Source organism: Drosophila novamexicana, unplaced genomic scaffold (assembly GCF_003285875.2).
Source record: "Drosophila novamexicana strain 15010-1031.04,08,12 unplaced genomic scaffold, DnovRS2.1 tig00000008-arrow-pilon, whole genome shotgun sequence".
NCBI lineage: Eukaryota > Metazoa > Arthropoda > Insecta > Diptera > Drosophilidae > Drosophila > Drosophila novamexicana.
In genome coordinates, this window is record NW_020824765.1 from 1,366,943 (window position 1) to 1,379,287 (window position 12,345).

At 40.9% G+C, this 12,345-nt stretch overlaps 1 protein-coding gene across 3 annotated transcripts in view; it reads left to right on the top strand.

The window, feature by feature from the left end:
• LOC115762743 (venom metalloproteinase 3) overlaps positions 1–12,345 on the top strand; it is a 55,028-nt gene that overhangs the window by 12,936 nt on the left and 29,747 nt on the right. For all 3 annotated transcript variants that reach the window (XM_030705091.1, XM_030705083.1, XM_030705099.1), the window contains exons 3-4: positions 2,767–3,225; positions 12,227–12,322. In XM_030705091.1, the coding sequence (XP_030560951.1) occupies positions 2,767–3,225; positions 12,227–12,322 (555 nt within the window). The remainder of the gene's footprint in view (positions 1–2,766; positions 3,226–12,226; positions 12,323–12,345) is intronic.

Consider the following 12,345-nt stretch of genomic DNA (forward strand, 5'->3'; position numbering starts at 1 on the left):
GGCATTATTATTTCTGTGCGTTGTTAACTTTAGGTTTGTCTGTCGCACAGTCCGACTGTCTGTTCATAGCTGAAGTGTATAATTTCTCTGTATGCGGTTGGTTAGCAAAAGGTCGAGTGACACTCTTCCGAGCGTTCGTATTGAGAGTGCGTCGATTTGGATGTTGACTTTGACCGGCGCAAGAAAATTGCACAACGCATGGACACAGTGGTTGAGATAAGTGTGTGTACGCCATAAACAGAGTATTGGCCTCCCCGTGGCCAATTTGAAGCACACTTTTTGCGCTAATATGGCGGCTACACCTTTTACTTTGAATCGGTGGCTGCCACAATGTTGTTGTTGTTGTTGCACTTAAGCATTCGCCGTCGTAGTCACCATGCCGGTTATATCGGGCGTATGAGTAATCACACAATTTCAGTAATTGCGCGCACAAAACAGCAGCAACAACCGGACAACCGAGCGGACAACCAGCAGCGAATAGCAACAACAACAACAGCTACAGCAGCCAGCTATACAAATTACAAACACAAATTTCACAATATCCGTCATTGCACCCCGTCGAAAATTAAAGCGCGCGCCGCTTGGACAAATCGCCAGCAGCCGTCGCCGTCGCAGTCGCAGTCGCTTATGTGAGCCATCGATGAATGATTAGCTGGGATTCAGCTCACTAGTTCACGGAATTATTCAGCTGTGACATCCAAGTGACAGCTACAAAATGGTTTTGAAGCGAACCGGTACCATGAACCGAACCTTAAATCTAAATTGAACTATTTCTGCTTCAGAATGAGACACTTTCTGGTTAGACCCGACCAGAAAGCAAACATTTCTACATTTCCAACCATTGCATTTAACCAACAAGCATTTGTTTTGTTCACAATTTAAATTGATTTAGTTTTCAGTCTCGTAGTTCGCTTTGTGATTCATTTGAATTGTGCTTTCCAGCCCTGATATTCAAGCTTAATCGCTGGCGCTGATCTTGTTCATCAAATGGCTTTTGCATAATTTGCTGTTAACTCCCATTAATTGCAATTAATTGGCAGCAAGGGCTGCCCCCCTGCGTCTCGGGCCGGCTAGCTGGTCAAGTGTTGATTGGTGTTTGGTGTTTGGGGTGTGGCCCCATTCGCCATTTGCATATTGCAAATCGCTGCAGGTGCAGCTTTCCAAATGTTCGAATGCCAGCCAGGAAGCCCTAAGACAATCACAGCAGCATCGTTCCATGTGCACACAGCACTCACATGCACTCATTCAACACTCATTTACACTCATAATTAAACTCAGAGCGAGGCACTCGAGACGAAACTTGGCGCGTCATCGGCAATGCTTTGGCTTCAGTTTCACTTTCAATGGGCAAAAGTTGCTCAATGTGCAGCAGTCCAGAGGCCCAGACTCGACCCCGACGAGCTGCCGTTGCGGCTCGTCGTGGCGTCTGTGCTGTGGTCAAAACACGTTTCAAATGAAAGTAAAAACTCTTTGGCATTGTCTGCGTCAGGTTTTCTTCGCTCTTTGCGTTTGTTCACCTGTCGCCTTTGTTTCACTTGCGCTCATTTCGCCGGCCATTTGTATTTCAATTAAAACAGAATTATCATGCTAACTGTTATACAACGGACAACAACATTTTTCAAAATAAAAACAAACAAAAAACAAACAAAAATTATTGTCTATGCTGCCTGCCTGACACTATGTTGTTTACCTTGTCTTCTTCTTGGCTGTTTATTTTTTTGTTTCTTCTTTTTGCTGCTGTTGTCGTCATTTGCTGCACAATTTTGTCTCATTTCGGTACAGCGAACCATTTGTGGTTTTATAAAATTCAAGAAATTTACCTAAATTGCCGGGCAAACTTGCATGTCACTTGCAGCAAGTTCGCTGTCTAAGTCTTTTGTATTTGCCTGCCGGCCTGTGCCAGTTGTTAAAGGAAATTCTAGTCTGCGTTGACCCTGTAACAAATTTTGTGAATTGACGATTTGTTGCTGCCGTTCGGAATGTAAACATGCGGTAAATATTTGAGCTTAGAAAAAATGGAAACGGAAATGGGGTATTCGATTTGGGAATATATTCGAGCTGAAAATGATTATTGAATAATGTATAAGTAATGCAATTTGGCGCAAAGAAGTAAAGGCTTTGTCCAAGGGTTTTTCAATTGATTTTAGTGGTACACGAAAACTATAAATCTACATGATTTTATTGACAAATAAAAACAGACTGTGATCAAGAGCAATTGCGTGCAATCGCAAAATCACATTTATAACAATAAAAAACAGAATTTGTTATTAATTAAAATATGCAATTATTGTGCTCTCAATACAAGTTTCATAGTTTCGAATACACGCATTGCCGATAACAGTACACGCAAACGGTTTTAGCCGTTTTTTTGTTTTTTGTTTCTTGGATTTCCTCAGGGTCCCCCCCCTGCCGCCCCATAGAAACCCGAACGGCATGCGACGATCTGACCCTGACCCACTTGCTGAAGATACTCGCGCGCCGCGACCGACAAAACGCGGCGCAGTTCAGTTGAGTTAGGTTCGGTTCAACTCGGCTCAGTCGTTAATCTCTAGACCACTTGAGTGCCCGTGCAAACAAAAACCGTATAAAACTCGAACCGTATAAACACTTGTGCCCATGGGTTGTGTTTATTAAATTGAATTATTGATAAATTTTCAATGAATACTTTAACAATTGCTACAATTTGTAGCAGCCAGCGGCTGTATCCATATGCATATAAATCAATAAATCTCTTTCTCTTTTTCTTTCTGCTTCTCGCTTCGTTAGTTGCACAAACAAATGTCGCCAGAGCAACTGCACTCAGTCTTCCATGTGGACACACACGATGCCGTGCCGCACTATGAGCTCGTCCAGCTGTTCCATCACACATCGCACGGCGGCCTACAGCGCAAGCGTCGCAGCATCGGCGAACAACTGGCAGCCACTGTGCAGCAAAAGCCACATCATGTCAAAAAGGATCTGAGCAAGAATGCCTACTATAGCGAGCTCAAGCACCAAGCGGCCGCGTCCGGAGCTGACAGCGCTAATCAGCTGCTTGGCGGCGATATCAGCTCCATCAAGTCGCACAACGTTTCCTTCAGCGCCTTCGGACGCCACATGAATCTCACGCTGCGCGCCACGCAGGGCCTTTTCAAGGGTGCGCCTCATGAGTTGCGCATGTGGTCGGTGGGCAGCGAACCAAATGCCACGCATGGCCTGGACTTGCAAGAGATTCTCGATGAGCAGGTAAGTTAAAAAGAGTTAAGGAGTTTTGTTATGGCTGCACCGAGCACTTACTTACAGCTGGCACTGTTTGCCTTGCGGTCCGAATTCTAATAAGATATTTGGCACTCCTAACTATGGAATTCGATAACCTTTATTGTTATTGCTTTGTTATGATTGTTTTTGTTATTATTATTGATCACGTTTTTTGTGGCTACCTTTTGATTGCTTGACTTAACTTTTGTTGCACTTTCATTGTTACATCATGATTTGTAATATTCATTGTCTTTGGTATTTTATTCGCGCTCTGGTATACGTTTTCCATACCCTGTACCCACTGCAAATAGCTGATATTTTTTAAATCTGGCAGAGTATACTATGTCATGTCCATCTGTCTGTCTGTCCAATTATATGGCTATATGAATGAGTCCAACTCAAAGTTAAAGATATTTAATATATTTCGATAAAGATATTTGTTGATTGTTGATTATTTATATATTGAGAACCTATTTGTGCGATTATATAGATTAAGTATACTCTGGACATTACCTTTTTCTGGTAGTCCCTCAAATTTTGGCTGTAGGGCATTGGTATATGAAGGACCAAAACGTATATGTTGCGGAATAACAAATACAGAGTATTGCCCAGTCGGGCACTCTTGACTAGAGAGTTAGTTTAACCTTATTTGTATTTCTCTTCAGCTTCGTCTTCCGCTTCAGGTAACCAGACTTTGCAGCTTACTTTGTGTCTTATCAGCATTCGCTTTAGTTGCGCTTCGTTCGCCGATCTCCTCTTGTGCTTTATTGTGTTTTTGTTGCATTGCTTGTATCTAATCAAAATTAATTGGCCGTGTGATAAAGAGATTAGAGCCATGCTCAGGTTGGGTTGGACTACTGTAGAGCTCGTTTTGAATTACATTTGCTGTTATGCAATTGGCTGCCACAAATAAATAAAAAATTAACCAAATTTTAAAGTCAAGGACGTGCGGAAATCGGCTTATATAAAGTAGGTAGCTAGATAAGCACACGACAGTTGTTGACACTAAAACGACAATTGATAGTCTTAAGAGCATGCGACACACATTATGTAAAGTCCATATAGCAAAGGCAATTATTATTAATAGGAATTTCAATTTGAGTGAATTGATTGATTAACATTTAATATGTTAAGCTGCATTTGACAAAGTAATATATATTTTTAACTGCACAAGATTGGTTTCTGCTCAATGCGAATATTTTGATTTCAATTTTATTTATGTTATATGCCATATACAGGAAAAACAATTTAATTTCCAATTAAAGCCCACACACTCACACAGAAAACACTTTTCGTGTCTGTGACTCTACCATGAACATGAACGTGACTTATTTCAATTATGAGTGCTCGCTTTCTTTTGCCTCGCTTCTATACACTTACTTTTTTGTATACAGTAGTTGGGTAGTATTTTTTATACAAACACATACATCATTATGCCCCATGGCAGGGGCGTTACCGCAAGTGCAAGTGAATTTTTATTGTTAATACTTACTAGGTTATTTCCATTTATTTGTTTTTGCTGGGCCTCGTTGGTTGTGTGTGAGATGGCAGGCTTTGAACAATCGATCGATTGCACTTTATTATACGTTTTACTTTCGGCGTTTATTACCAAATGGGATTTGTTGTAGGAGCGCGAGTCAGGGAGTCGGTTGTACGAATAAAAATGATTTTAATGCAAGACACAAACTTCGGAAATGAAAGTGAAATGTCATGTCAGACGACGAGGCAAAGAAAATAAAAAGATTGCCGGGTCTCTCTCGATCTTTTGGACTTGGTCGACTGTTCAGTGATTTATGTGTGATAATTCAACGCTAAGGCCCATGCGAAATGCGGAAAGATTTATGTGAGCCTTTTTATTGGAAGATTTTAGCTTATTTTTAATTAAAATGAAATGCGCTATGCTTTTATGCAACATGCCACAGAGTCACAGGCCCACGCACGACATTTTCCAAGTGTCTGCGTTTTGGCAATTATTTTTCGGCCAAAAGAAAAACTTTGACTCATGCCACAAAAAGCTGCACAGCAAATGGCCTCCAGTTGTGGACACTAACCGCAGCAACAGTTTTATATTTTCTGTATGAGATTTTTGTTTGGTAATGGCGGCACTTTGTCAGAGACCTTCCATCAAGAAACATTTATTCTAATTTGAGGCATGAATTGTTATTTTTTTGGCAATTTTCGTGGGTTTTTTTTTCGTTTTGGCGCATTGTTTGGAATTAACTTGAATTTAAGAGTCTAACCGCATGCGGAAAAATATGCTCGATGACCGTTTGAAAAACCGACCCTGTTTTCAAGTGTTAATCAAAAATAGTTTTGCTGTGAAAACAAAAGACTTAAGCCACAAACTTGGCAAGGGAAATTTATTTGGCAGCCGCAAAATTAAGCAAATTGCCTTAGATATTTTGTTGTTTTAGGGTCTTAAAAGTGAACTTTCAAATTTATTTAGACTTTAATTGCATTTTTTCTAGCACGAGTTGCACAGTCCTTTGCATTCAGCTGATGAAAATAAGATTCGTGCAGTGAAATTTCCGTTCAATATCTGGACAAACAGTGAAGGCGGCAACGCCACAAAGTTTTCTTTGTAATTTATTTCTGCTGCCACGAAAAATAAAGGCAAACACAGGCGTTGAACGGCACACCCACCGCCGCATTCAATCGATAGGCTCCGCCAAAGGTCAGGCGCAAAAAATTAAATAAAATACAGCATATAAATAAAGGTGCAGGTTTCCTCGGCCTGCCCCAATGGTAGCTAACTTAACGGGCATAACAAATTTTTGCAAACAGGAATATATTCGTGGTAGTTAAGGGGAAAATGGAAGTTCACACCACGAGTAACTGTCGTGTCGTGAACGCCCGTTTGATGAATATATTCAATAAATACTAAAATATTTGAAGGCTCCAAATCGTTAGAGAATTTAGTTTGCGAATTGAAGGTGTAAGCGCAGCCTTGGCAATTTATGGCATCCATGTGAAATACGTTTATGGAAATAAGCCCACAGTAGACTGCACTGGCAGACAATTGTCAGTAGCCTTTTATGGGGCAACAAAACCAGAACAAACCCCGTTCCTGGGCTTGGCCAGCGGCAACACGAGACGAGTAAGCCAAGTTTATGTTGCCGGGCCAACTGCCACAGTTACAATGTTGAAACAAAAGAATTGGCCAACAAATGTGCAGCACTTCGCGACCTGTGCCGAGGTGCTTCATTCTCAAAGAGCCGTACCCAAAAAAAAAAAAAAATGCAGCCTATTGAAAGGCAACTAATTGAGTTTTCAAAGCTGTTGCCAGCGCCAAAGCAAACAAAAATGCGTTTTTCATAGTGCATAATTAAAATGCTATTAATGCAATTGGTGCAGATTTCACAAGCAGCAGCTCCCCAACGAAATACATACGTATAATGCATAAACGAACCACTAACTGGAGTACCTTGTCATTTAAAACGACTTCAACTTGTATTTGGGTGATTTTGCAGCGGTGCGAGGCGCCGAAAGGCTGCTTGATTAATGAGCTTGTGATTATGGCCAGCGTTTGGCAGTTGAATGAATTTAAAATTAGCTCACTGTCCCACTGTCTCCCACTCGGAAAAGTCGTCTAGTCGCCGCATAGAAAGCAGCCGAGGCAGCAGTTGCCGTCCTCGTTGACTGCATTTCGCTAGAGTTTTTTATTTCTCTCTGGTCTGTGCCGCTGCAATCGGCGGTTGCATAATGCTCCCGTGTTGTTGCCTGACAGCCTTTGTTGCTGGCACTGGTTGCCGTTGTTACTGTTGGCCATGCTCATGTTGCAGTTATTGTTAACGCTGTGCGGCTTGTTGCTTTGTAGCTTAGCAACAGCAACAACAACAATCAGTAAACCCACAAAGTCGATCTCGCTGCAGTCGAGGTTGTTCAATCCCTTTTTTTTTTTTTGCGGCTGCTCAAAGTTTGCACTACAAAAGTACGATTACAACTTTGAGTATCCGTAACGAGCGGTCAGACGCTAGACATATATTTTCGTCTAGCTCTTAGCCTTTGCCAAGAGATGTCTGTTTTAGGAAATTTGCCTATCTGGCGGCCACAAGGGAAAATTTTCATGAAAGTCTAATGCAAGCGCGGAAGTTTTTCGAATTTTGAGTGATCTTGTAAAAAACACTTTGATCATAATCCAAAGTAGCCTTCGTTTCGCTTACAGAAATAATGGAAAAGCAATCAGGAAGAATACAATGAAGCTGAAGCTTAATACTTAAGATCTAATGTAATGCAATCTAATGCAAGCTTTTTACTTATTTTATACTTTTTATATGCACTATTTGTGATGTCTGGGCTAGACCCGTCTGATTACTAATGCTTATTCTTTAAGCATCAAATCATCTTTTCCTAGCACAGACAAAGTTACACAGCTTAAAAGTCACTGATCTCACAGTTTCGTCTTCAAGTTGAGAAAGGTTTGCTTAATTATTTTTAAACTTAATCTTTACATTTTAATTCCGCAAATAAAAGCTAAGATTATTTGAGAATATTAATATTTAAAGTCTTTCCGAAAATATGCGGCTAAGGCGCTTATTCATGCTGCATGCTGCTTAAGCTAACAGGTTATCCTTGAGCCTATTTCAGAGCCTCTTGGGCATCTACTAATGACCTTGTTGGGTAACCAGAGACCCATGTTTAAGTTGGTTGAAATAGAGATGTTTCCATGCGTTCTTATGTCTTGAATATGCATTTAAATTCATTATTAAATCTTTACATACAAATTTAAATGATTCATGATTTTTATACTTTGAATAACGCACTCAATCTAAAAATGCTTGCCAATGTGTAGCTCAAATTTTAAGAACATTTTCCCGGAAAAGCCGTGCTACCTTATTTGAAAAAGTTTGATTCGATACACATTATTACTAAAATGTTTACTTTACTGAAAATTAATAATATCAGAGATATACCTTCAAAAACCGCTTTACTCTCTTTCATATTTCTGTCTACCTACTTTTCAATTATAGAAAACATATATATATGTTAATCTGTTACCTTCATTGGAACGTATTATCTTGACTGGTGTTCACATACGTAATTGTCTGCGGCAGTTTATGCTGATACGTTAAGCTCGAGCGAACAATTGAAAAAATCTGACATAATCATAACATTGATCATCGCTGACCGAATGAAATGTGTAATTAGCCAAATAATGGGCAGACAATGAGACTCTGTGGCCGTTGCCTAGGCCCACAAAGAAACAAAAAGCCTTGGCATTGTGACGGCCAGAAGACCAAAATCAAAACAAACAAACAGCCTGCACTGAAATCAAGTCAACTGTGCTGTGTATTGTGACTGGAAGCGTATCGGCTTGTGCCTGTGTCAGTGCCATTGTGTGTGCAGTGCATAATGGTGCGTAATAAACACGCACACCAAGTCTGACACACACACAAATAGACATCGATAAATGGAAATCATTATGCGCGCGTCGAGGCGGCAGCCAACGCGTCGTATGCGTAACCATCAAAAGAAACGACGCCCACTCGGCCACATCCACGACACTGTCGCTGTCGATGTCGTTGCTAATGCGTTAATTGTCAGTTAGCGTGGTTAAATGGCTTGTGGATTTATGTGCGTAGTAGCCGACCGAAAATCTCTTGGATTGGGATATATCAGCGTGGGTGTCACACACACACACACGTTACTTCTAAGGCGACGGCGCTTTCATTTCCAACGATGGCCAATTAAGTAACCAGCATGGATATAATTCCAACCCGAATAGGCATTTCACATTTAAGTTGCCAGACGTTCGCACAAAAGTTCAAAGGCTAATTTTCACTTCGACAAGTTCGTTGCCTAAGTCATTTGATTAGATGTGCGCCTTTTGGGCCGGCTTATCTTTCTTTTTTTGAAATGATTTGCATTTGCCAAATTAGCTATGAGAAATTTAGAGCGCTGCCCGGAAGTAGCTAAGAGCGAACCTTTTACTTTCGTGTACTCTCTTTTTGGGAAACATATAATACTTGTTTCATTAGGTTTGACTTTTGTTGCTGTTGCGGTACAAGGCATTTTGGTAGGCCATCAAATTAGCTTGCGTTTTTCTGGAAATAACTATATTATCTACCACAACTTTCTCGACCTCACTCTATTCACAATTTGTATAGCATGTACCCATTGAAAATGCGGGAGAGAGGGTATCATGTCTTTGTGCAAATGTATACATCAGGCAGAAGCATTACTGACCCGATAAAGTATATATATATCTAGCCATGTCCGACTGTAGGATTGCGTATAGTCGCCTTGAGAATTTCATAATGAACCTTTGTGAAGGGTATCTCATAGCCAGCCTCTTTTACTGTATGGCCGTGGTAGAGTAGTTGACTTGCCTACTTGTGCTTCAAATGATTCTCTTAATGACACCCACACATCTGTCTGTTAGAAAGCTACTTTTTAAGTAAGTGTTCATTTTCTTTTTGACCCACAATCTTTCATCTAATTGCTGCCAGCGTATTTCTCTCTATAAGCCGTTAATGAGGCGCAATTTATAAAAATAATATGCAAAATACTTGTAGAAAGGCAACAAATTGTATGGCGCCAATTTAGCTAAAAAGCCCTTGGGGCCAGTCGGACACTCGAAAGTATTTTAGCTTCCAGTGAGCCAAAGTAAGTGAAATAGCCGCAGTAATTCAGGCGTGTGAAGTGCGATTTACATAACCACCCAACGGCAGAGCCCACATTGAAATTGCACAAGCATTTTACAGATGGCAGATCGTATGTGTGGGGAGCGATCTGCATAATGTCTTGTACCCATTTGTAATTAAAAATTTACGATGTCGTTAATAAAAAAATTGACACCAAATGCGAGACAGCGACTGCAATTTACAATTCACGGCTTACAATTCATACCTCACTTAACGTTGGCTAATTAAAATTGCGGCAAGCCGCAGCAGAACATATTCAGCCAAAACGAGCACAATTGTCAACTAACAAAGGAAATTGGTCCAGTGGCATGCAAAGTTGCTTCAAGAGCATTTACAAAAAAAAAATAAATAAATAAACAACAACACGAGACAAACAAAAAATTGAAATAATACAAAAATAAAACAAAAGTTCGGTGCTGCAAACGAGTCTCGGCCACGATTAGTGGCCACCGGGCACCAACGGTTCATAAATATGGCCAAACACTTGGCCAATGGCTGCAACGGTGACAAAAGCAGCAAAAAACTATGGACAACAAGTGCCTTGATTCTTGGCAGTTGGCAGCTGGATTAGAAATACAGAAATACTCAAATACGTGAGCCATTTGGTGTGGGGGTCGCTCTTGTTGCTTTGAACTTATTTCCACAAGGTCGTTAGCCAAGACATGTCAGCCAGCCCGTTAACAACAACAAATTAAGCCATAAATGCTTGTTGCACATGAAAATTGCTTTTTATTTGCTGCTGCGATTGCGTGTCAACACGTTTCGCGGTCAACAGTAAGACACCCAACTGCCACGCCCCACTCTTCAAGTGCCAGACAGCTCAGTGGTTTGATTAATTGTCAGCCAAGTTGTGAAAATTGCCTAAAATTTACCTTTTAATTCTAATTTACTCAATCTTCCTGAAAAAAAAAACTAGAAAATTTGAAGAACATGACATGGCTCGTACTAAATCGGGTAATGCTCTCATTTAAATAAAGGATGTACTTTGTTTTAATTTCTTTCGATTATGAAGGTGTACATAATCTCTTTTATGGTCTTTTTACGTAACCTATTCCCAAACGTTTTGCGGCCTTTAGGCGTAATATTATTGCATTCAATTTTATATTGTGAGTTCGTTTCAATTTGTTAACCACATCTTCCGCTCCTGGCCGATTGTTCAGTTAACCCCCAGCTGATTTATGGCCTTTGCGGCTAGTCCGCTGCTTTCATCGCATGTGGGCAACTTTTTGGCCAGTGGCTATTTGGTCACTTTGCAGTGACTTTGATTTTGGCACTTGGCTTAGTTTTATGGCATGTTTTTCGTACATATATATTATGGCTGCGGCCAGTTATGAAAATGATTTATGCTTGTAATTTGATAGAGCGCCGCGGACAAGTTTTGTGTCTCAGATTTGGCGGCCTGGTCCACGATACGCGATACGCAGTCAATGCCAAATGCTGATGTCAAGTGTCAGATTACATTTATTTCAATATTTATTACAGAATTAATGGGCAGGCGCAGCGGCAATTAATTTAATTAGTCGCACATTTGATTTCTCAGTTCACAGTGAACAAATTTTGCAAGCTGAAAGCTTAAACACCATGCTAATTCCAATGAAACACATTCCCCCTGGGCCTTGCACAGAAATTTGGCAACCAGCATCTAAGCCAAGTTGCCTTGAGTCGAAAAGTGCAAAAAAACAAGCCGAATGTCGATGTCAAAGGATTGCAACAAGAACAGAGCGCAACTGAAACCAGATCAGCAGCCAGTTGGCCAAATGTCAAAAGCTTAAGCTTCAGTTGAAGCCACGGCGGCGCAGTTTTCATGGTCAGGCTCAGAGAACAGCACGGCACACACGGCGCATGAGTGACGTGCATGTTGAGGCGTCACATTTGCTGACCAAGTGCATAAATCAAAACCCCGCTGCCGCATATCCCACGCAGCTAACAGCACTCCGAGCACGCCGAGCTCGAGCTTCATCTCTCCCTCTCCAAGAGTGGCTCTTAATCTCTGTCCATGTCTTTAAGTCTGTCTCTATCGGTTGCCGGCTGTCTCCTTCTTTTGCTGCTGGCGCATTTAATTATTATACAGCTGCCTGTCCAGCAAACAGAATAACAAACCAGCATTTTTTTATGTTTTATAAAAAATTGCTTTACATTTAGTTCGGCTAAAGCCGCGGCTTGGTTACTCTTGAGCTTGCAGTTGATTTTTGGAATGCTTGGAATGCGACCGTAAGAATTGATTTCGTTGTTAATTGAATGTCGGCGGTTAGCAAATCAAATTAAGCTAATATCCCGCGTCGATTGGCTCGCTATCAATTACAATTTTATCGTCAAACTAACTCTCTTCTTTTGTTTTCTTGCAGCATGACAAGCATGAGATTGGCGAGGTTTTCCAAGATGAGCCAAATATGGCAGCGATTCTGATGCGTCGCCACATGGAAACGGGCGACCTGATAATGGTAAGTGTCGAATTCATGTTGCC